Source organism: Schistocerca cancellata, chromosome 3 (assembly GCF_023864275.1).
Source record: "Schistocerca cancellata isolate TAMUIC-IGC-003103 chromosome 3, iqSchCanc2.1, whole genome shotgun sequence".
Classification (NCBI taxonomy): domain Eukaryota; kingdom Metazoa; phylum Arthropoda; class Insecta; order Orthoptera; family Acrididae; genus Schistocerca; species Schistocerca cancellata.
Window position 1 is genome coordinate 660,266,611 of NC_064628.1, and position 26,823 is coordinate 660,293,433.

Sequence of the window (26,823 nt, forward strand, 5' to 3'; positions counted from 1 at the left end):
TCGTTCTGGATTGTAGAACTCTGCTAGGAGGAGGTAGGTGCTCGGACCATGTTAAGAAAAACGCTTTCAGCAGATAAGCATTTCACAGATTTCCAAAAATCATGTAAAAACAGCTCTGTCATACTACAGGTTCAAAAGGTGCTGCAGTGTTGGCGGATAGCCTCGAGTACAGTGTTGTAGTGTTTCCCAGAACCTGTAACACAAGCTAGCTGCTGGTCGAGAGGATAACGGTTGGTGAAACAGAAGTGACGTCAGGATGATGTAAAACACAGAGGAAGACTCTTTTACAAAAGAGAGGAAGAAATTGCAATCATTGGTTTTTTGATGTTTCGCCTCTTATTGGCAGGATGTTTTTTAAAGAAACAATTACGTCATTGGCAGACGAATTTTTCTTGGTGGAAAGAAGTCACCAGTCAATTCTTTACTGACTTAGAAAGGGGGACATCATCTGTGGACTTGGCGCTGAATGCACTGGTACGCCACAGGCTGCAGTGTCAACTGAAGGAACCAACTGTGATCCAATGTTGAGAGTCCTACGCAGAGTGACCCTTGTGTCGATCTTCATGGCAATGAGACACGGTGTCACCATTCTGCTCATATCACACCAAAAATTACGGTGAGCATATCTGCCAGATCCGACATATTAGGACAACAGAGAGTTTGAAGTTAAGATTCATGATAGGTTTTTCACTGTACCATGTTCGTCAGTGCACCCTCGGGACTTGGGGTTTCTTCGGTTCTCTATTTAGACAAGGAGTTACTGTAATCGTTATATACTGAAGAACTAAAGAAACTACACCTGCCTAATATCGTGTAGGGCCCCCACCGAGCACGCAGGAGTGCCGCAACACGACGTGGCATGGACTAGACTAATGTGTGAAGTAGTGCTGGAGGGAACTGACACCATGAATCCTGCGGGGCTGTCCATAAATCCATAAGACTACGAGAGGGTGGGGATCTCTTCTGAACAGCACGTTGCAAGGTTCAATAATATTCATGTCCGGGTATTTTGGTGGCCATCGGAAGTGTTTAAACTCAGAAGAGTGTTCCTGGAGCCACTCTGTAGCAATTCTGGACGTGTGGGGCTTCGCGTTGGCCTGCTAGAATTGCCCAAGTCCGTCGGAATGCATAATGGACATGAATGGATGCAGGTGAGCAGACAGGATGCTTCCGTACGTGTCACCTGTCAGAGTTGCATCTAGACGTATAAGGAGTCCCAACTGCACACGCGCCACACCATTCCTGAGCATCCACCAGTTTAAACATTCCACTGCTGACATACAGGGTCCAGGGATTCATGAGGTTGTCTCCATACCCGTATATGCCCATCCGCTCGATGCAATTTGAAACGAGACTCGTCGACCAGACAACATGTTTCCAGTCATCAACAGTCCAATGTCGATGTTGACGGGTCCAGGCGAGGTGTAATGTTTTGTGTCCTGCAGTCATCAAGGGTACACGAGTGGGCCTCCGGCTCCGACAGCCCTTATCGATGATGTTTCGTTGAATGGTACGCACGCTGACACTTGTTGATGCCCCAGCATTGAAATCTGCAGCAGTTTGCGGAAGGGTTGCACTTCTGTCACGTTGAACGATTCTCTTCAGTCGTCTTTAGTCGCGTTCTTGCAGGATCTTTTTCCGACCGCAGTGATAACCGAGATTTGATGTTTTACTGGTTTCCTGATATTCAGGTACACTCTTGAAATGGTCGCACAGGAAAATCCCCACTTCATCGCTACCTCGGAGATGCTGTGTCCCTTCGCTCGTACGCCGACTACAACACCACGTTCAAAGTCACTTAGTCTTGTTAACCTGCCATTGTAGCAGCGGTAAGCGATCTAACAACTGCGTCAGACACTTATTTGTTGTCTTATTTAGGCGTTGCCGACGGCAGTGCCATATTCTGCCTGTTTACATATCTCTGTATTTGAATACGCGTGTCTATACTAGTTTCTTTGGCGCTTCAGTGTATTGTCAGGTTGAGACAAATTTCACAAAGTATTTATGAAGTTGAACTATCTATTGTGAAAATGGTGGTTCATATCTCCGTCCAGGTACCCAGATTTAAGTTTTTCACGGTTTCTCTAAGTCGGTAACGGAAATGCCGGGGTAGAGATTCTTTTGGAAAGGACTCAGCGATTTTGTTTCCACAGTCGATGTTGTAATCCGTCTCTAATCCTCTTGTTGTCAACGGGACGTTAAACTTTATGCTTCCTTTCTTTATCTTGTGTCACTGGATTCCTTAAAAAGTGAAACAGGAGTTCTACTCTTGCATTGTATTTGGCATTTTCTCCAAACGTTACTGCTCAAAGTTTTTTTTTTTTTAATTCTTGTTTTTATCCAGTGCCCATAAGCTAATATGAGTGCACCGTCAGGGGGTTCCCCGCTCGTTTGATCCTGCCGGCGAGGTATTGTCAAGCGCAGTTTCCGGACGCCAGCTTGGAAGGCGCTACAAAGACCAGAAAGCGAGCGCGTGAATTACGTTCGGGAGACCGGGATATTACTCACGGACAAGCGAACAATATGGCGATTAGTTTCGTAGCGCGTCCTGTTGCCTCGAGCATTTGGGCTAGCGTCTCAAATATATAAGCGTATTCCGTGAAGCCGGAACCGAAGGAATACTTTGAAGCAATCTGGACGCCGAGGAACTTTCGGCCTGTCACACGCTCAACGCGCGGCAAGCGCCACTAAAGCACTGTCCAGCGGCGTAACGGACGCCGTAGCTTTCAGGATATCACCGGCTCGCATGGAACAGGGCAGGCGGCGCCGGAGCGCTCTGGACTAACGCTGTCGTTTCCTGTAAACTACTGTGTACTTTAGCTGGCGCCAAGATTTATAGCTAGCTTCAGCGAACGGATTCCATTACGCTTTTTCTGTGGAGTGATGGATATCCCTAACACACAAAATATTCCAACTATGCGTTCTTACGTAACTGCGTATACATTCTCGTTTAATGCTTGGTTAATGGCGTAACTGAGTGACTAGCAGCAGTACTAGGTACAATCGCTTCCCGAGATAGATTGCCCTCTTCGACTTGGACGTGTTAAATCATAATCATCATCATCTTGTTCTTCTTCACTCCATGTATTAGCAAACTGCCTGTTACAATATTGCATCTGTGATCTCTGTTAATTTCTTTTTCCTGTCCGTTTATAATTGAGAGTTTTTACCGGGAGTCTTTCCCCACCCAAACTTTCCATCTGTTCCCTCCATTTTCTCCTCTTTTCCTTTATTTTTCGTGTACGTTATGTATTCCTACATATTTCCTAATACCCTCATTTGCCGGCCGCTGTGGCCGAGCGATTCTAGGCGTTTCAGTCCGGAACCGCACTGCTGCTCCGGTCGCAGGTTCGAATCCTGCCTCGGCCATGGATGTGTGTGATGTCCTTAGGTTAGTCAGTTTTAAGTAGTTAACTCTAAGGGGCTGATGACCTCTGATGTTAAGTCCCATAGTGCTTAGAGCCATCTGAACCTTACCCTCATTTCTTTTACAATCTTCTCTTTCACATGCTCTCCTTAGAAACCTCATTTGTTGATCTGGCACTCTGCTTTGACAGTCTCTTATTAGTGCCCATGCTTCATTTGCATAAGTAAGGGTTGGTGGTTTTCTAAGACTTTGGCTAGGTTTCTACCCTGGCTTCATTCGGCAACTTTTTTACACCGTTCCACATATGGAAGTTAATTTACTTATTCGAGGATATATGTTCCGTCTATGCAACTAATTGAAGGCAGTTTGTTGCCATATGCGTTTCGCTTCTTTTATTTGCGAAGCATCTTCAGTGGCTGTAATACATGTTTCTTTTTACACATGTAATAAACGTATTATATGGTAGTTAAAACATGTTGCTATGTTACATTCTGTCGCGTTTTGCCTTTGTTAGAATCAACTTTTGTTGCACAAATTTCGTGAAGTTAAATTCTCGTTCTGTGTTACTTACGATTTCCAGCGCTGTTAACTCGTGCATATCGTCCTGGACATGTATTCGTTAGTTTCCACGCTCCAGTTGGCCAATTTATGGCGTTCTTCCACCTACATTTGATTCAACACACCGCATGTATCACTTACTCTTTTCATTTTGTTGGTTGGTTGTTTGGGGTAGGAGACCAGACAGCGAGGTCATCGGTCTCATCGGATTAAGGAAGTCGCCCGTGCCCTTTAACAGGAACCATCCCGGCATTTGCCTGGAGCGATTTAGGGAAATCACGGAAAACCTAAATCAAATGGCCGGACGCGTAATTGAACCGTCGTCCTCCCGAATGCGAGTCCAGTGTGCTAGCCACTGCGCCACCTCGCTCGGATTTCATTTTGTGATCAACATGTGTGTGTTTTCGGTGTGCAGTGCTGCCAAGTGTCGTTGTGTGTTTATCTGTCGTTTTTTGTTTGTGTTGTGTGTGTGTGTGTGTGTGTGGTTCAATATTTTTCAGCCCCGCGGGATTGGCCGAGCGGTCTAGGGCGCTGCAGTCATGGACTGTAACGGCTGGTCCCGGCGGAGGTTCGACTCCTCCCTCGGGCATGTGTGTGTGTGTTTGTCCTTAGGATAATTTAGTTTAAGTAGTGTGTAGGCTTAGGGACTGATGACCTTAGCAGTCAAGTCCCATAAGATTTCAAACTCACACATTTGAATATTTTTCATCTGTTGCGTGTGTGTGTGTGTGTGTGTTTGTGTGTGTGTGTGTGTGTGTGTGTGTGTGTGTGTGTGTCTGTGTGTGTGTGTGTGTGTGTGTGTGTGTGTGTGTGTGTGAATGCGTCATTATCTCTTGAGAGAGAGATTTTTTTAATACGGATATTTGTGTGGGTGTAATTGTGTAGTTGTGTCATTCTTTCTTGAGGGTTTTTCTTTCTACGTTATAAAATGAAAAATAGCAAAACGGTGAAAAACGAAAATGAACTCATAACAAAAAAAGACTTACACATCCCACAAACAGCATCACTCACCTCTTTCGGCATAGAGAACATGTACACCTCAATACTCACAGAAGACACAATAAATCTAGTTGAAGAAAACCTACTGACATACAACAAACTTCCAGCAGACAGTATTAATGAAATAAGTAAAACTCTCAAAGCAATCAAATCACAAAATTACTCCCAATTTGAAAACGAATTTTTTCAAAAAAAGAAGATGGGCTTCCAATGCGAACCCCAACATCAGGAACACTGGCAAAGATATTCATCAACGACATAGAAAATACAATCTTTGATACAGTCATCACAAAGAAAGGATAGAAAATTGTTTATTGGTGCAGATATGTGGATGACATAATTTGTATGGTAGATGAACCAATAGAGAAAATTGATAAATTTCATACAGATATAAAGAACATATACAAAAAATATTCAGTTCACCATGGAAAAAGAAACACAAAAGCAAATACATTTCTTGGATATAACAATAGAGACAACAATAAACACACATTTGACATTTTCTGAAAGCCAACAGCCACAGGCATAATTATACCTGCTTCATCCAACCACCTGCAAAATAAAAAATTAGCGCCCCTACGACACATGTTACATAGACTAAATAAAATCCCACTCAGCTAAGAAAACCATGAAAAAGAATTGCAGACAATACAACTCGTAGCCACAAACACCCATATAGTACAAAAACTCAACCAAAAAATTAAAACACGACTAAAGAAAAATGAAAACAAGCAGAGAACACAAACACCAAAGAACTCCACAGACACTATAGCACTCTCGAAAACACAAAACAATAACACTCATGACATGATCAACATAAAAAATGGTACACTCTTACATAGAAACACAAAACAACACACAAGATAGCAAATGTACTGAACAAACAGGGATTACACATATCTTACAAAACAAGAAACTCACTCCAATCACATTTACAAACAACATACAAACCAGATAAACACCAAGGAGCAGCTATATACCAGCTAGAGTGGCAAGAATGTAAGTCAGTACATCTGGGGATGACAAACAGGAACTTCAAAACTAGATATAAAGAACAAACACGAAGTTGGAAATATCAAACTAGCGACTCTACCTTCGCCGAACGTCTGATAAAACATAGACACGAACCATCCTACATGGGACGTGACATGACAGTTATCAGAGTGAATAATCACAACCAAAGCTCCTGACATTGCAAGAAAACTTTCACATACAAAGAGCCATTGCAACGGAGAAGAATAACAGAGATCTGAAATGTAACCAGAATAAATAATTAATGAATCTCCCTCCCTCCTCTTCTCTCTCTCTCTCTCTCTCTCTCTCTCTCTCTCTCTCTCACACACACACACACACACACTCACACACACGCACAAAACACAAACAAGCTTCTGTAATTCATAATCAAAACGCCTTCGGTCACGGGTTCGATCCCCAACACTGCCTAAATTTTGATAAAAAATCAGCATTGGCGGCCGAAGACTTCCGCCATAAGAGGTCAGCCTCATTCTGCCAACGGCCTTGTCATAGAGGGCAGAGGAGCGGATAGAGGTTCAGGGCACTCTCTTGTCCTAGGGACAAGCTATGATCAACGACATGAGGATGCAGAAGGCAATGGAAACCACTGCATTAAAAACACGTAACGTGTATCCACAGGACATGTGGCCTGTATTTGAAGAAGTGTCATGATGATCTCTCCATTGGAAAAAGATTCCGGAATAGTCCCCCATTCGGATCTCCGGGGCGGGACTGCCAAGGGGGAGGTTACCATGAGAAAAAGATTGAATAATCAACGAAAGGATAACGTTCTACGAGTCGGGGCGTGGAATGTCAGAAGCTTGAACGTGGTAGGGAAGCTAGAAAATCTGAAAAGGGAAATGCAAAGGCTCAATCTAGATACAGTAGAGGTCAGTGAAGTGAAGTGGAAGGAAGACAAGGATTTCTGGTCAGATGAGTATCGGGTAATATCAACAGCAGCAGAAAATGGTATAACAGGTGTAGGATTCGTTATGAATAGGATGGTAGGGCAGAGGGTGTGTTACTGTGAACAGTTTAGTGACCGGGTTGTTCTAATCAGAATCGACAGCAGACCAACACCGACAACGATAGTTCAGGTATACATGCCGACGTCGCAAGCTGAAGATGAACAGATAGAGAAAGTGTATGAGGATATTGAAAGGGTAATGCAGTATGTAAAGGGAGACGAAAATCAAATAGTCATGGGCGACTGGAATGCAGTTGTAGGGGAAGGAGTAGAAGAAATGGTTACAGGAGAATATGGGCTTGGGACAAGGAATGAAAGAGGAGAAAGACTAATTGAGTTCTGTAACACGTTTCAGCTAGTAATAGCGAATACCCTATTCAAGAATCACAAGAGGAGGAGGTATATTTGGAAAAGGCCGGGAGATACGGGAAGATTTCAATTAGATTACATCATGGTCAGACAGAGATTCCGAAATCAGATACTGGATTGTAAGGCGTACCCAGGAGCAGATATAGACTCAGATCACAATATAGTAGTGATGAAGAGTTGGCTGAAGTTCAAGACATTAGTCAGGAAGAATCAATACGCAAAGAAGTGGGATACGAAAGTACTAAGGAATGACGAGATACGTTTGAAGTTCTCTAACGCTATAGATACAGCAATAAGGAATAGCGCAGTAGGCAGTACAGTTGAAGAGGAATGGACATCTCTAAAAAGGGCCATCACAGAAGTTGGGAAGGAAAACATAGGTACAAAGAAGGTAGCTGCGAAGAAGCCACGGGTAACAGAAGAAATACTTCAGTCGATTGATGAAAGGAGGAAGTAGAAACATGTTCCGGGAAAATCAGGAACACAGAAATACAAGTCGCTGAGGAATGAAATAAATAGGAAGTGCAGGGAAGCTAAGACGAAATGGCTGCAGGAAAAATGCGAAGACATCGAAAAAGATATGATTGTCGGAAGGACAGACTCAGTATACAGGAAAGTCAAAACAACCTTTGGTGACATAAAAGCAACGGTGGTAACATTAAGAGTGCAACGGGAATTCCACTGCTAAATGCAGAGGAGAGAGCAGATAGGTGGAAAGAATACATTGAAAGCCTCTATGAGGGTGAAGATTTATCTGATGTGATAGAAGAAGAAACAGTAGTCGAATTTAGAAGAGATAGGGGATCCAGTATTGGAATCGGAATTTAAAAGAGCTTTGGAGGACTTACGGTCAAATAAGGCAGAAGGGATAGATTACATTCCATCGGAAATCCTAAAATCATTGGGGGAAGTGGCAACAAAACGACTATTCACGTTGGTGTGTAGAATATATGAGTCTGGCGATATACCATCTGACTTTCGGAAAAGCATCATCCACACAATTCCGAAGACGGCAAGAGCTGACAAGTGCGAGAATTATCGCAGAATCAGCTTAACAGCTCATGCATCGAAGCTGCTTACAAGAATAATATACAGAAGAATGGTAAAGAAAATTTAGAATGCGCTAGGTGACGATCAGTTTGGCTTTAGGAAAAGGGACGAGAGAGGCAATTCTGACGTTACGGCTAATAATGGGAGCAAGGCTAAAGAAAAATCAAGACACTTTCATAGGATTTGTCGACCTGGAAAAAGCGTTCGACAATATAAAATGGTGCAAGCTGTTCGAGATTCTGAAGAAAGTAGGGATAAGCTATAGGGAGAGACGGGTCATGTACAATATGTGCAACAACCAAGAGGGAATAATAAGAGTGGACGATCAAGAACGAAGTGCTCGTATTAAGAAGGGTGTAAGACAAGGCTGTAGCCTTTCACCCCTACTCTTCAATCTGTACATCGAGGAAGCAATGATGGAAATAAAAGAAAGGTTCAGGAGTGGAATTAAAATACAAGGTGAAAGGATATCAATGATACGATTCGCTGATGACATTGCTATCCTGAGTGAAAGTGAAGAAGAATTAAATGATCAGCTGAACGGAATGAACAGTCTAATGAGTACACAGTATGGTTTGAGAGTAAATCGGAGAAAGACGAAGGTAATGAGAAGTAGTAGAAATGAGAACGGCGAGAAACTTAACATCAGGATTGATGGTCACGAAGTCAATGAAGTTAAGGAATTCTGCAACCTAGGCAGTAAAATAACCAATGACGGACGGGGCAAGGAGGACATCAAAAGCAGACTCGCTATGGCAAAAAAGGCATTTCTGGCCAAGAGAAGTCTATTCATATCAAATACCAGCCTTAATTTGAGGAAGAATTTCTGAGGATGTACGTAGTGAAACATGGACTGTGGGAAAACCGGAACAGAAGAGAATCGAAGCATTTGAGATGTGGTGCTATAGACGTATGTTGAAAATTAGGAGGACTGATAAGGTAAGAAATGAGGAGGTTCTACGCAGAATCGGAGAGGAAAGGAATATGTGGAAAACACTGATAAGGAGAAGGGACAGGATGATAGGACATCTGCTAAGACATGAGGGAATGACTTCCATGGTACTAGAGGGAGCTGTAGAAGGCAAAAACTGTAGAGGAAGACAGAGATTGGAATACGTCAAGCAAATAATTGAGGACGTAAGTTGCAAGTGGTACTCTGAGATGAAGAGGTTAGCACAGGAAAGGAATTCGTGGCGGGCCGCATCAAACCAGTCAGTTGACTGATGCCGAAAAAAAAAAGTAGATATGTTATTAACTGTCTCCAAAAACTGGAGATGTTATTCAGTTCTCTAATATGATCTACATCTACATCTCATGGATACTCTGCAAATCACATTTAAGTGCCTGTCAGAGGGCTCGTCGAACCACCTTCACAATTCTCTGATATTCCAATCTCGTATGGCGCGCGGGATAAACGAACACCTATGTCTTTCCGTGTGAGCCCTGATTTCCCTTATTTTATTATGGTGATCGGAACTCCCTACGTAGGTCGGCGTCAACAAAATATTTTCGCATTCGGAGGAGAAAGTTGGTGATTGAAATTTCGTGAGAAAATTCCGCCGCAACAAAAAACTGCTTTGTTTTAATGATTTCCACTCCAAATCCTGTATCATTTCAGTGGCACTCTCTCATCTATTTTCCGATAATACAAAACTTGCTGCCCTTCTGTGAACTTTCTCGATATACTCTGTCAATCCTGACTGGTAAGGATCCCACACCACGCAGCAGAATTCTAAAAGAGGATGGACAAGCGTAGTGTAGACAGTCTCTTTAGTAGATCTGTTACAGTGTGCTGCTAATAAAACGCAGTCTTTGGTTAGAGGGAGGTTATTACAGAGTCGTGTTGCTGCCAGTGAGAAGTTTTAGCCATGTTGTCTAGACAAGAGCGTTCAGGTAGAGGAGAGTTATGAGGGGTAGTGTACGTTGGTAAAACAGTTGAGGATACAGAGGCTTTGGAAATCTCAGCACTTGTATGCTCGCCGCCAGGGTAGCCGTGCGTATGATGGCGGTGTCGAACATGATCACGGAGTCGAACATCACAGATATAACCAGCACAGGTATTCATAACCTGTTCCAGGTGCCGTTAGCTTTCCTGAGAAAGATTTTGCAGAATAACATCGCTGTAATCAATAACTGCTTCCATATTTGTACTTTTTTTCAGATCAAGAAGTAACAGGTTTTTATGTTTTTGTAGGGGATGGAGAGAGACTGATGCCTTCGTGCACACTGGAGTTACGTGCTCATTTCAATTTAGATTTTCATCTGTTATTACTCCTAGACTCTTTGCTGAAGGATAGAAGTTTATAATTGTCCCATTTAGGGCTAAAGATGGTAGGGATTCCCGATATTTCAGGCTAATGATTTTATTGACTTTGCCTTGTTTTAAAAAAAACATTGAGGTCTCAACTTTTTAGCTTTGTGAAAACTTTAATTTTGATTGTTTTTCTGAAGAATTCCGTAAACATAAATTCTCCTCCTGTGAAAATTGTGATCTGAATTTTGAAAGCATAGAATATTAATGGTTCCACCTTTTTAGGAAGGGAGGAAGATTGGAGTTTAACGTACGCTGACATCGATGACATTAGAGACGGTGCCCAAGTTGTGGCTGTCAGGTGGTTCAAGGGATAGGAAGAAAATCGGCCGTGCCCTTTCAGAGGAATCATCCCGGCATATGCGTGGAGCGATTTAGAGAAATCACGGAAAACCTAAATCTGGACGGCCAGCCGCGGGTTTGAACCGTCGTCCTCCTGAATGCGAGTCCAGTGTGCTGGCCACAGTGCCACATCGTTCGGTTTCACCTTTTTAGAAAGTGTCCTAAGTAAGATTGGTTCAAATGGCTCTGAGCACTATGGGACTTAACATCTGAGGACATCAGTCCCCTAGAACTAAGAACTACTTAAACCTAACTAACCTAAGGACATCACACACATCCATGCCCGAGGCAGGATTCGAAGAGTAAATTTTGTATGTGATGTCTATTCTTTAGAATATGTCCGAAAGAACAGACGCCATTTTGATCTCTTGTGGCAGTATTCCAACTAAAACCTAATTGCTCCCCAGTCACATTCTCCTTTATTGCCTTGTTCACACTTTTAGTAATTATTATTAACATTATATGCTTCCTAAATTTCTTATTTCATAGTTCCCTGTTTGTTTGGTGTGGAATCACTAGTGTCGCCAGAAAGTTCTCTGGCATCCACCACTGTCATTTGTTTTGTTATATTACCTCAACATTTCTCTTGCTCCTTTTGCTTCAAACATTTTAGTATTTCTCCTGGTATCGTATTTGTACCCACTTCATTCCCGTTTTTCATTCCAGCTATTGCACTATTTACTGCATCCATTATGATCGTTGGTCCTTTGTCATAATCATCCACAGTGTTCAAGGACTCAAGTTTCAGAGATTTTGGTTTGTGATATGTGCCATATAACTCTTTTAAATTGTCCCCTCATCTCTGGAGGATGTCCTCGCGATCTGTGCCCACTACATTTATGTCTTTACTTGAATTTCCTTAGTTGCACTTCCTGGTCTGTTTTGATTCCATGTTGTAGTGCTTACTCTGTCGTTCAATCGATCATATCTTCCCTTTTTCTCCAGTTCTTCAATCCATCGCCCCTATATTCTGGCCATTTTTCTCCTTACCTGCTCTGTTTCCCTAAGCAGTTCGTTATTTAGCCTTTGGTAAATCTTTCTCCCATCTTCATTTTTCTCGTTTCTGAATTTCCTTCTTTCCTCCGTCTTTGAAATCATTTACCGTGTTACCCATGACTTTCTTGCCGTTCTCCAGTTTACATGACCAGATGTCTGAGAGCTGCGGTTATTTCATGAAGGACAATGTAAGAGCACAGATCGTCAATGCGTTTATGACGTTATTACGAGGTGTTTTGGACGACAGGAATGTTCTCATAACTCTGCCGTAGACTCGCTGGCGAAGTATAATTTTGCATCGTCCTGCAAAGTCTTTTCATTAGTTGGAAATTTTCAAAACAAGATTGTGGGGTATTGTTCACATAACTGTCAGAAGTTTTTGTTTGATGGAACGAGATCGGTACGATAATTCGTGTTGCACTAGTTGCATACCACACTCCTATTTTCATTTCATGCAGAGGCTCTTGATGTAACTGATTTTTAGATTTATTACGTCTGTTATTCTCACAGCTCATGTACCTCTATAAATGCAGCGAGGTTTCGTCAGAAAGAAGAACTTTTCAAGAACAAACTCTCTATCATACACTGGCTTCAATAATAGGCTGCACTATCGACGTCGAGCAACAGTATCTGAATTGATCAGTCGATGTACTGCCGTTACTATGTAAGGTCTCAGTTTGCGTCTATGCATATAATTTCAATGAGCCGCTGACACACCAGTCTAAAGCGCCAAATGGCGCGATTTTCTTCCAAGGCCGTTCCTCTACGTCTAGATTAGCTAAAATCTATTCTCCACCTGCCCGAGTACGAGAAACGGGCCACAGGCTCACCAGCGGTCTAAGCCGCCCCCTTCTGTAATGGTCCTTGCACCATGCCGGTCACAGCGCCTGCCTCGTACGTGAAACACTCTGCATTTACTGCTTTCTTTTAAATAATTAACTATATCAGTCGCAGTAATGTTTTCAAGTTTAAGAATTCCTTTCACTGCTGCAAACGACAGCCTGAAGATAATGAAGGAGTCTGTGTGAGGTGCTGACTTGCTTGGACAAGGAATATGGATAATGGATTCGGATGTAAAGAGGAGGGTCTAACTGCTTTGGACATTTTTTTTTTTTGCCGTTGAAGGTTAGCTGCATGTGCAAGCTTTCCTGTATTTCAATTTTAGCTCTGAGGATGGCATAAACCAGTAATCAAGGTTACATACATTCCGAAGAAAGCATGTGACGACAGGTGTGAATATTTCCGAACTATCAGTTTAATATGACGTGGTTGCAAAATACTAACACCAATTATTTACAGAAGAACGAAAAAAGCTATGACAGAAGCCAACCTCGAGGAAAAGCAGTTTAGTTTGGATTCCGGAGAAATGTAGAACACAGAAGGCAATACTGTTCATACGATTTATCTCAGAAGACAGTTAAGGAAAGGCAAACTTATGTTTATAACATTTGTAGACTTAGAGAAAATTTTTGACAATACATGAAATGTATTCACAGCTGCAAATACTAACAACCATCAGCCGTGTATGGCAATGATTACAATAGAAATTTGTTCCGGACCAGAATTCGAACTTGGATTTCCCGCTTTACACCAACGGTAATCTTAACCACTTTGCCTATCCGTGCACGACTCACGACCAGACCCAAAACTGCATGTGTTGTCGTTTCTGCGTCACAACCTGTACTATTATACACATGATCTATTCCCATACAAGGGAGGACGTTTTAATTGAAAGTCGCTGCACCGGCGCTTCAATCTGGAGCCGCGCTGCTGCTACGGTCGCAGGTTCGAATCCTGCCTCGGGCATGGATGTGTGTGATGTCCTTAGATTAGTTAGGTTTAAGTAGTTCTAAGTTCTAGGGGACTGATGACCTCAGATGTTTAGTCCCATTGTGCTCAGAGCCATTTTGAAAGTCGCTGAGTGGTATCGACGGATAAAACAGTACTGCAGTGGATGTGTTGTCAAGAGGAATGATACAATGTCCGAAGGAACATTGCGTCGTTCTCCGTAACAACACGGGTATTGTTGTATCGCTTTTGACAATGTTGACTAGAATACTTTCTTTACATTTTGAAGATAGTAGCGGTAAAATACATGGACCTAAAGGCTGTTTACAACTTGTATAGAAACCAGACGACAGCTATACGAGTCGAGAGGAGGGGCATTAAAGGGAAGAAGTGGTTGGGAAGAGAGTGAGACAGAATTGCAGCCTGTCCCCGTTGTTATTCAGTCTGCAGGTTGAGCAAGCAGTAAAGGAAACCAAAGCAAAATTTGGATTTGTAATTAAAATTCAGGGAGAAGAAATAAAAAATTCCATGACATTGTAATTCCGTTAGAGACAGCAAACGATTAGAAGGACAGTTGAACGGAATGGACAATGTCTTGAAAGGAGGATATAAAATGAACATCAACAATATCAAAACAAGGATAATTAAATATAGTCGAATTAAAATAGGCGATGCTGAAAGAATTTGATTAGGAAACGAGACAATTGAATTAGTAGATGAGTTCTGTTATTTGGGCAGCAAAATGACTGATGATGGTCGAAGTAGGGAGGATATGACATGTAGACTGGCAATGGCAAGAAAAGCGTTAATATCGAATACAGATTCAAGAGTTAGGAAGTCTTTTCTAAATTATTTCTATGAAGTGTAGCCATATATGGACGTGAGAAATGGACGATAAACAGATTAGAAAAGAAGAGAATAGAAACTTTTGAAATGTGGTGCTAGAGAAGAATGCTGAAGATTAGATGGGTAAATCACGTAACTGATGAGGAGATACTGAACAGAATTGGGAAGAAACGAAATTTGTGGCGCAACGTGACTAGAAGAAGGGATCGGTTGGTAGGACACATTCTGAGACATCAAGAGATCACCAGTTTAGTATTGGAGGGAATTGTAAGGGGTAAAAATCGTAGAGGGAGACTAAGAGATGAATATAGTAAGAAAATTCAGAAGAATGTAGGTTGCAAAAGTTATTCGGAGGTGAAGAGGCTTGCACAGGAAGAGCAGAATAGAGAACTGCATCAAACCAGTCTTCGGACGAAGACCACAATAACAACAACGAGGCAGATTCAAATTAAAACCTTAAAAGTACAATAAAAGTCCTAAAAAGTGTAATATCGGTTTGGCAGTTGGCACGAGTTATCCTTATGGTTCGACAAATTACCTACAGTTTGCAGCCTTTTGGGGCATCACGCAAAAGGAAGTTGTGTCAGTGTACAGACGGCCACGCCATTGTCGACTTGCTCGACCGCGCTGGAGCTGCGACCTGTGGTGAAGCTGTTAACCCTGTGGAAATGCGTCTTACCATGAAGGCACTGTACGGTAATTTATGAGTGTCCCTGCGCTCAGTGTACGAGTCGTGCAGGATGTTTAAAAGAGTCGTAACTTCTGTGAAAGATACTCCGCGCCCGGGCCGGGAAAACCGCAAACTGACGAAAAGAAGGATTGCTGCAACGGAAGAGCTTATGAAGGAAAAAGAGGCGTATTATTGTAAACGAACAGCCACTGTTTTGGGTGTTACTGTCTGTGATGTGCTGCGTTTCAGTATAGTGTCCGCAAGACGGATGGCACGTCACATGAATGCTGACTTGATAGTCGCATCACCGCACGAGTGGCCGCGTAGTTAGAGGCACCATGTCACTCATTGAGCGGTCCCTCTCGCCGGTGGTTCGAGTCCTCCCTCGGGCATGGGCGTGTGTGTTGTTCTTAGCATAAGTTAGTTTAAGTAGTGTGTAAGTCTAGGGACCGATGACCTCAGCAGTTTGGTCCCATACGAATTCACACACATTTGAACATTTTTTTGATAGTCGCATCGGTGTCTGTGATAAAAATGCAGATCTAAGGTAATGAATCTCTTGACAGAACTGATACAGAAAATGAAACCTGAAGCGAAGAAATCGAGAAAGAGATGACGCTATAGCTCTTCGCTAAAACAAAATTAAAAAAAAAAAAAAAACAAAAAAAATCCGCACACAACCATCGGCAGGAAAAATTGTGTTCACTCTCATTTGGGATGCGAAATGGGTCATTTTGGAGTATTACATGGAAAGGGGATTAACAGCGATCAGTAATTTACCTTCAAATCTTCTACGAAACCAATTCCGTCTCGCAATCAGGAGGAAATGACGGGAAATTTCTGACTGAAGATGTTTTCTTGCAGCAAGACGATGCTCGTAACCATACTGCCCGTCCGACCGTAGCAACAACACAGGTTATGAAATTTGAATGTCGCTAACATCCAAGTCACTGGCCAGATCACGCCCCTAGTGACTTTCACGTGTTCAGATGACTCAAACAAGAGCTAGATGGAAAGCATTTCAGAAGTGATGGAGGGGTGAAAACTGCACGAGAGACTGCATCCACAACCGAAAGATTTCCTCTCGAGTTATTCACACATTTCCGAAACTGTGGAATGCATCCATTACATGTTGTGAGGACTACGTCGAAATATGACATGCCTGTAATTCTCTTGTATTACCTAATTTGCATAAAATAATTAATTAATGTTTTAATTTCAGTTACCCTCGTAAAAAGGAGATCGAGACTGTATTGGTCAAAAATGAAGATAAGAAATTTTGCGTTTCGCATGTCAGGTGGGTGGAAATTGTCTGGTGACAGATCCAGCTGAGGAGAGATCAGCACAATAGCCGCATGTTACCTTATGACAGCTGACCTGCAACCAAACAGCGATACTGACGAGTCACCCAACGAAGTAGTACTGCAGATGTTCCATTGATTTGAGGTTTCCATTCGATCGTTACGTTGAAGTGACTGTATTACGTTCCTCGGAATTATAAATTCACAAATTTCGTAATTTATATGTGAAAAGAGGAGAAGAAAACGCACGTTTAAAAACTGTATCTTCTCAAAGTTGTAAGAACCCTTAGACTTTTTGTCTCATGGAGGACGAATCTTTTTTTACACGCATCTGTCACAGTAACTTTTGAAGGAGAACTCTTATTTGGCCCGGTATTGATGGCACTAAACTACTGCTCTTCGATATTTTAATTGTAGTAGCATTACGAGAAGAAAGCGTTTGCGTTTTAGCAAATTGCTCCACAGTTGGGAAGTGCGCGTTTCTGTTGCCTGAGGCGACGATTAAGTAGCGGCAGCAGGCAGCAGGCAGCAGGCGGCAGGCTTGTCATTACGGCCGTCCGCCTGACCTTGGTCCCAGCAACGCGGGGACTCGGGACCTGAGGCCTCTCAGCGTACCGCAGCAGCAGCCCGCGAGGCTCAGAGCTGCGAATTTGTGTGGTGGTCATGTTGTGTCGAGCGGTGTCGCTATCAGATGGAGCTAATGGGCGACCCGTAAATGAGGCGTCTCGAGATGGAACTGATTGTCGGAGAAGCCGACACCGTAACCCGAGATCGCCAAGCAGGAAGGACTTCAGCCGAATTTTCGTGTGGACTTGAGAGAGTGGCCAAATTTCCGACAGGCAACAGATGCCCGTCAATCACGTCACCTGCCTTTGCTCCGTATGCACTTCAACGAACACACACATTCTAGACTTTTAGATACCCTATTTGATCAAAAGTATCTGGACAATTACTAGTGTGTCCACCCTTCGTCTTTATACTTTATGACGGCTTGCAATCTGCTGAAGACACTTTTGGCGAGATGCCTGAATGTCTGTGGAGCAATGGATGCCCATTCTTCCTCAAGAGCCGAAACCCGAGAAGGTAATGGAGTTCAACGCTGGGGTTTAGGAGCGAAGTCGACGTTCTAACTCATCCAGAAGCGTTCTACTGGGCTCGGATTGACACTCTGGACAGGCCGGTCCATTTAAGGAATGTTGTTGTCTACAAACCATTGCCTCCCAGATGCTGCTTTATGACAGGGTGCAATGTCGCATACTGTAACAACAACGCCTGTTGGCACTATACACGATGGTAGGTAACGTTCTCCAGGCAACCACCAAACCCAAACCCTTTCATCGCATCGCCACAGAGTGTAGAATAATTCATATCTCCAAATCATGCGTTTACAGTTGTCCACTGTCCAGTGGCTGCACTCTTTACAGCACCTCGTGCTGCACTTAGCACTGACTACAGGAATTATGAGGAGCTGCTCGACCATTGCACCCGATTCTTTTTACCTCCCTACGACCAGTTATTGAGATAGCTGGACTGCTGGCATCACTTTGGAACACACGAGTGATTCCTTCCGCTGGTTTCACGTGACTTTTTACAACAGCCCTCCGCATTGCTCGACTGCCCCTGTCCATCAGTGTACGAGGCCTGCCTACCCTAGGTTTTGCGGTGATTGTTGCTTCGCTTTTCCACTTGACATTCTCATCACCAACGCTCGGCTTCGGTAGCTGTAGAAGGGTTCAAATGGTTCAAATGGCTCTGAGCACTATGGGACTTAACATCTGAGGTCATCAGTCTCCTAGAACTTAGAACTACTTAAACCCAACTAACCTAAGGACATCACACACATCCATGCCCGAGGCAGGATTCGGACCTGCGACCGTAGCGGTCGCGCGGTTCCAGACTGAAGCGCCTAGAAACGCTCGGCCACACCGACCGGCGTAGAAGGGTTGAAATGTTCCTTATGGATTTTTTAGCCACGTTAAATCCAATGACAAGTCTACTTTCGTAGTCCCTGAGCTCTCCAACCGTCCCATTAGGCTATTACAACTTTTCTACTGACAACACAATACTCCTTGCCTCTTTTTATACTAGCCGATACAGCTCTCGCAACATCTACTGGTCAGTTTCTCATTACTTAAGTGGGTCCAGATATTTTTGATCAGCTAGTTTACTTGTCTGAGCCATCTTCTCCCAATATTAACTTAAAATTAGTTCCCGTGTCCCGGTTCTGACCACAGTCTATGGGACCTTTTTACTTGGTTGTAAGGCAAATGCCAGAACTGGAAATCTCTCCGAAATATTTCCAATTGGGACTCCTCCTGCTCCGTTCCCAGTTCGCTTGGTATTTGGCTCAAATGCCCCTCACCTTGCACTGAGTCAGAACTCTAACAGCCGACTCTGCTTTTCAAATGCCCAATACATCTTTTATTAAACTGTGACGTCATCTCTGATCGATAAATCTTACGAATCCCGGAGATGGTTGTGCACTTTGTAACGTGTCAATATTTATTTTAATGTTTGTTTTCGGCTGCCAGACGAGAGACAGGGGAGGCGTATACGTCCATGTAGATTTATGACTGCTGAATTTTTTTACCCTGTGCGTGAACTGACCTGAGCACTGCTTCCTACGCTTATAGGGATCTATATTTAACGACAGTACTGGAATTATAAAATTCATTCAACTGAAACACAATTTATTTGTCTTTGAAACAGTTTCTGGCCACTGGTCGATCACACACAGTCCGACGGTACTAATTCTGTCTAGCCACAATGAAGAGATTCAACTTGTAAATTACGTTCAGAAAGATTTAACTGTCTCTGTAGCTCACAATAAATTATATGACTTCTTCCGGTACCCACTTAAATCGACGGTCACCTTAGCGGTCTTCAAATTGCCACGTGGTATCTGTGGCTACTACTCACATAATATTCCACATTCCTTTTTTCCACATATAACTTCCGCTGTTTCGCTAATAAACGTACCAAACTTCTTCCACGTTTACATAAACACTTCCTCTATTCATAGCACTTTTCTAAATCATAAACTATTATTTCTTCGACGACCTAAACTTTCTCCGACACTTTTGCAGAAACCCGACCATCAACCTCGGTCTCTCGTCCAACTCTGAACCAATTCTCCTTCGTCTTCCCAAGCGCGCGCAATCTAATAGCGGACTTCCCGCCCGTTGGTGCGAAACTGCTCCTTCTGTAATCTTCTAAACGGCCAACTGCATAGTAGTCACCGGAAGGAAGTGACTATGCCCGATTGTTACTCTTAGTGAAGTATCGGTAGCTGCACGATCACAACTTCAGGTAGGCCACTCGCCTACGCCAGAGGTTCGCCTTTTAGGACGATTGTACAGTTGGCACAGTCTTGTCGCCGCCAGTCACCTGAAACTCAGCCTGTTCCTATATTGACCTCCGTGGGAAAACTACTACCGAAATCCTTCAGAATGTGCTCCGTGCCAATCGTGTAAAGAAAAGCGGCCGCGTACGATAGATATTTTAGTAGAAAAACCAACTTCCGAAGCCAGGCGCCACACGTGATACTGTATAAAAGGAAAAAAAAAACATTTCCCAAAGAGCTAAGAAATGAGACAGCTGTAACCCAAGAACATACTGTAGCTATCCTTTTTCTGTCACTTTATTGTCACGAACGCTTCGCGAAACACCGAAGACTGAACATAATTGAGGGAAAACTGAATGTAGCCTACACTTCTTCAGTTCAGGTAACAGTAGAGGTTTGGATCTGGACGGATAACTGCACATTTAAAGAGGATATATGTAAATCCCTTCAAGGGTACGACACTGAAAGTATGGTATATCCTCTGGCGGCCGTCATGTTTTCCCCAGACTTCACGCAATGTGAATAATTAGGTGGCCTCTAAAGAAGACATGCAATCAAATAATTCAAATGGCTCTGAGCGCTATGGGGCTTAACAACAAAAAAATGGCTCTGAGCACTATGGGACTCAACTGCTGAGGTCATTAGTCCCCTAGAACTTAGAACTAGTAAAACCTAACTAACCTAAGGACATCACAAACATCCATGCCCGAGGCAGGATTCGAACCTGCGATCGTAGCGGTCGCGCGGTTCCAGACTGAAGCGCCTAGAACCGCTCGTGCACCATGGCCGGCACATGCAATCATTCATCGAGTATAACAGGGGATGGCTTTCGCTAAGTGGCGATAAATCAGCGCTTCTAATATATTATTTGATAACAGATTAAAGCAAAAGCCACTCATACATGATTAGGAATTTAAGTATGGGAGCAAATGAAACATTCTACTGCCAAGCAGTATACGTATCCGACGAGAGGTAGAATTAGTAAAAGATTGACACATAGTTCTTTGTTCTGGAAATAATAAGAACCGTCCAGAAAAAAATAGTTTCAATACCAAGAAATCTGAACTATTTCAGTGTTTATTGGTTTGATATCCATCTTTGAAGTTAGTAGCCGTTAAGTTTTGAGGACCATCTCCCGTCTCTGTGTAATGTATGTTAGATGTATTACTGTGGCGGCGGCGAAGTGGCCCTGCGGTTCTAGGTGCTGCAGTCTGGAACCGCGAGACCGCAACGGTGGCAGGTTCGAATCCTGCCTCGGGAATGGATGTGTGTGACGTCCTTAGGTTAGTTAGGTTTAAGTAGTTCTAAGTTCTAGGGGACTAATGACCTCAGAAGGTGAGTCCCATAGTGCTCAGAGCCGTTTGAACCATTTTATTACTGTGACTCCAATAAATTTATGATGTGATATGAAACCACAGAAAACGATTTTCTGTACTTTAGTTTCGAATCATATAAATGTAAAAATCACGATACACTTCCATTTTAAAAGGATGCCTCAGTGGGCCATGCAGTAAATGAGAAACGATTTTAACGATCTGTGTGGTATGAAATTTATTATACTATAACGACTAATTTTCAATAAAAATGTTTTTTTTGCGTATTTTTGTTAGGAATATTAATACCGAAGACTGCAGTACTGATAAGTTTTTGAACAATTATTACGAAATAATATTACTAATTACTATATCACAAGACCAAATATTTACTTCATTCAGAAAGGAATTATCAGCAGGTTTCCACAAGGAGGATTTTACCATCTCCCGCTTCTCACGTAACTACTGTTGTCCACTGTCTCCGTCTGTATTTGCCGGAAATATTAGCATCTATAACATCATCTTCACTCCTACTTTTGCAGCAAGTATGCAATGAAAGAAATCGCCGGTAGTTCTAGCTGTGATATTAAAAATACACATAGTTTTTCTAGTTGTAAAGAAAATTTTGAAAGTTCAGAGATCCAAAATGGGACATAATCAGCATTTATAGCCTGTAATCATTTATGGTAATTTTAGTGTATTGTGGGCTTTTTTTGGATGATAAATTGCTTTCTGATCGAATGTTAGTCCAAAATATATTAGTGTTGTAGTAGTATGGTTACGGGAGGAGGAGGATGGGGGAGGAGCTTATTGATGCAGATGTGGAAGTTTGGGAGACCGAATCAAGGATAAGGACGTACGTCCAGCGATTACTGACTGCGATTTGTCAGGATTTATTTTGATGTTTCGGAGGTTACACATTGAGATGAATCTGGTGGGACTGTTGAGAAGCTTGGAAGGTTGGCTGGAGGACAAAGAAGGCGGTGTCGGGGGAATATTGGAACAAACTGATGAAGGTAGGTAGCAGGTTCTGAGTACACGAGGTACAGGAGAGGATGCATAACTGATACTCGGAGAATTTCTGAAAAAGGAGGATAGACTGGATAGGCTTGAGGGTGACAGAAGAGCGGTTGTGTTTCAGAAGGAAGCTATGTCAGACGTAACTGACTGGAAGTGTATGTATTTGTAGTCTGAAAACAAGACCGAACGCCATACCTGGACTGTAGCTTTTTCAAGATACACAGAGACAATAAGCCGCCCGCTGTGTCCGAGCGGTTGTAGGCCCTTCAGTCTGGAACCGCGCGACTGCTACGGTCGCAGGTTCGAATCCTGCCTCTGGCATGGATTTGTGTGATGTCCTTAGATTAGTCGGGTTTAAGTGGTTCTAAGTTCTAGGAGACTGTTGACCTCAGGTTTTAAGCCCCATAGTGCTCTGAGCCATTTGAACCATTTGATTTGGAGACAATTACGTCGGAACAGCGTTTTTCTCAGTTGTAAGGAAAGGCGGTGTGAATAATGTTGGGCTCAACTTTTGCACGGTATTTAAGTGCTGGGGAGGGATAGAAGTGTTGTAGAAGTGTGTGAGAATGGGTGGGTTAGGATGGATTGGGGTGCCTTGCTGAAGACGGAGTAAGGCTACTGAGTCGCTAGGATCAGGTTTTGCTGGGAGGTTTTGTAGGGTTTACGAATCAAAACGTTTTTGAAAGTCTTTCACCGTTCGCGATAGGAACATTTGTATAGGATGGCGATGTACAGTGTGGCCAGGATTTGTAGAGAGGAGGCAATGGATTCATCACCAGGCATTACGCTGTGTTTTCTGGAGAGACTGCCCGTAGCGTGAAGACAACTGTTGCTGTTATGGCTCTCTATGTACACCAGCGTACAAAATCACCCATCCCAACAGTTGCTCCCAGTCTTCAGTGGCTACACATAACGCCGTAAACAATTTTAAGGGCGCCACTTACAGCACATCTGTTTATGGCTTTATGTGTAGGTACTGAAAACTGGAAGCAACTGAGTGAGATGGGTGAATTGGTACGCTGGTGTACACAGAGGGTCGTGAAATGATAAAAATTTGTAGCATTGCGAATCGTGAGAATGTCTCCACGGTAATGGGCAAAAAGATTGATATTTGTCAAACTATCTAGATGTAAGTGCCTTGGTACTGTTAACATTAGTGGAGGGAACAAATTTAGGGGCTGGTATATGATAGAACACGAAAAACTTTATCAAGACCTTTATATGAAGGATGGGTGTTGACATCACTAGAGTACCAATGAAACAGAGGGCGGCATCAAGTCAATCGAAAGCTTACTCTTTATTGAGGAGAGAAAATGTGAGACTATTAGGCAGCAATTTCACTGAAGAGCAGTCACAACTAAGAGCCTTTTGGCTGGATAGGGGCGGGCTGACGTACCGTTCCTGTCGAAGGGCATCTGCTGGCAGTAGTCGTCGGCGCGCACATCGCAGCGGTAGACGGCGCCACCCCTCACCACCCCCGGCTGGTACCGCGAGGTGTCGTCGGCGGGAGCGCCCACCAGCACCCTGCAACAAGACGCACCACTGTCTACACCCACGCAGCAGCTAATCCTCCTGACCTCCTTCCGTGGGGCTACCAATGCTCGCCGTGTAGCCTGCTGTGCATAAGGACCGCACGCATGTTTTATTGTTCTAGTAGCTGAGAAACCCGTCATTTCCCGGGTATTCATTTGTCAGTTTTGTATTAGAAATGAAAACAAAAAATGAACTAGGTTTGTCGTGGACTATTGGAAAAAAAAATCATTTTCATGTATTCGTGAAAACACCTTTGAAATTATGAAACAGCCATAGAAAGTAATATGTATAAGAGCAGTATCCAGAGTAAGAAACATGATCTCGGACAGTTTTTGTACGCTGGGCGCAGCTGCTTCGCTTGTCAACACGCGATTTTGTAAACGTGTTGTAAGGGGGTTCATTACTACTCGCTAGTGCACTTGAGCAGATGTAATTTCGATGGTTTGCTTACGTGCTGCCTGCGATATGGAATATCTATGCTACAATAGAATCGCTGGTCAGAGCAGTGTTGGCAGTAAGTCGAGTTTAGTAGTTCGCAGAGAGCAGTCATGTTTTGTAGCTCGCACAGAGCACTTGAGTTCTGGAGTTCGGACAGGGCAGTGCAGCGCTTGACTTGTGTTGGGCCGGTCGTGCAGAACGATGGCGGTGCCTGAGCGATGATGTATAAGGTATTAAAAAAATATTATTGTTCTTCGTTGCCGCGCGCATATGTTAGATTAGATTAGATTAATACTAGTTCCATGGATCATGAATACGATATTTCGTAATGATGTGGAACGAGTCAAATAAATTGCCACAACTGATTTAGCCACGATTTTAATGTTAAAGTCCCATGTGATTCCCTGCAAAAAATGTTTCAATAATAACTTTTGTTCTGAAGAAAACTTTTGCCAGTCATTTATCTGAGTTTAAAGATTTTACGAATTTTTCCTGTGCGTACTCATGTTGATTAAGCAAAAGAAAATCATTTGTTTCCCTACAAATGGAAATGTAGTGGCCAGCACTGCAATGGGCTGCGCCAAAAATTTCTTGTAGGAGCGGGTATATAGATAGCGTTATCCGGCGGCATAATTGTGAAGTAAGAAGTTTTCATTTTATTCAGGATGATTTCACAGGGCCATGACGCAGCGCTGCTGACGTGAAACTTATTAATCTCGATATGCAGTCTGTCTTTAATCGAAGGTCATATTAAAACTTCAAATTTTTGTTATTGGAAAGAAATTTCTCTATTCGGGACTTAAAAGAGATTTTTCTGTTGGGAGGTTGCACTAGGTGTGGATATTGTAATTATTTTTCTGTTGTGAGGTTGCACTTGATAACATATGCGCGCAGCAACAAAGAACAATAATATTTTTTTATTACCTTATACTACATCGCTCAGGCACTGCCATCGTTCTGCAAATCCGGACCAACACAAGTCAACCGCTCGACTGCCCTGTCTGAACCCGAGAACTCAAATGCTTTGTGCGAGCTACAAAACACGACTGCTCTCTGCGAGCTACTAAACTCGACTTACTGCCAACTCTGACCTGCGATTCTATTGTAGCATAGATATTCCATATCGCAGGCAGCGCTTGAGCAATCCATCGAAATTACATCTGCTCAAGTGCACTAGCGAATAGTAATGAACCCCTAATGAACCCCTTACAGTGTCTATGGCAACGCCTCCAGGTAGTTCTATAGCCGTTTGCGCTTCGTAGTTGAAAGCTGTCAAAAGCGCTGCCAGATTCAGGGTTTTCCTTAAGCTGACTCGACTGTAGGAGTGTCTTAATAGTAAGGAATAAATGTGTTAAAACTTCATGCACTATGTGGCATTTTTTTGGGTATCGCAGTGTTTATTATGACGTCATATATTTTTGAACTATGTGTCATAGAATGATATAATTTGTAGGTACATTCAGCGGCATATGTGGATAATGCCTGCAAAATTTATTGTAAATACTGCTAGAAGTACAGAAGTAACACCTTTAAAATCATACATGATATGACACTTTCCCACGCACCTCATTGTACGTGACGTCATATCTCCTGAACTATGATATGCAGGTGTTTCTTACACACAAAGCCAATGCTGCCTGACAGTAAGGGACGTGTGTACAAAGTTTGGTTAAAATTGGTCCAGTGATTTAGGAGGAGATGTGCTACACACACACACACACACACACACACACACACACACACACATACACACACACGTTATACAACATGTATAGGCTCATCTACAGACCACTTCTACAAGGATACTGCACATGTCATTGGATTACAATTTAAGAACCACAAAAACAACGTAATTTATGTTTAGAGCTATTTACATACAGGTCTGCCTTGACAAGGATGGGACAGGTAGTGGACCGTGGCTTCAACCCCTTGCCGTACCTCCACGAGGCCGATTCGTGGAAACAAATGCGGACCAAACGTAAACATAACGAATCATACTCGTGGGAACGAAATTCGGACTAGACTATTTTTGTGTATCGGATATGGCTTTATTCTATACGTACGTTATCCAAAGAAACAATACGCGGTCAGAGAAAGGAAACATATGCTGATTACCGAATAAATATAACAGATTTAATGTTAAAAAAATGTCAAGTTGCTGGACTACGAGAAGCTTGGTTTCGTGTACATAGTAAATGCTTCAGTGGAGGTAAAACATGACATCTGTCTAGTTACAACATTAGAACGAAATACACAAGTTGTTCATAAAACGTTATTCCACTCATACAAAGTATACGTTGTGTCCCATTTTCATCTTTGCGGAAGAATATTTGAATATTTCTTCCAGATGCGGGGTCAGTATGGGTGACAGCCATGCTGAGGACCGGGTTGAATCCTGGGTATTGGTGGAAGGAGTGGAGTAGTTCGTTGGTTGGTTGAGGGTAACGGGACTAAAGAGCGACCGAGCGAGGTGGCGCAGTGGTTAGCACACTGGACACGTATTCGGGAGGACGCCGGTTCAAACCTTCAAGCAAATGCCAGGATGGTTCCTTTGAAAGTATACGGCCGAATTCCTTCGCTGTCCTTCCCTAATCCGAG

The 26,823-nt window shown here is 42.9% G+C and overlaps 1 protein-coding gene across 1 annotated transcript in view; it reads right to left on the minus strand.

Moving 5' to 3' along the window:
• LOC126175631 (integrin alpha-PS2-like) overlaps positions 1–26,823 on the minus strand; it is a 402,904-nt gene that overhangs the window by 232,899 nt on the left and 143,182 nt on the right. The window contains exon 2 of the mRNA XM_049922517.1: positions 23,651–23,778. Coding sequence (XP_049778474.1) covers positions 23,651–23,778 — 128 coding nt within the window. The remainder of the gene's footprint in view (positions 1–23,650; positions 23,779–26,823) is intronic.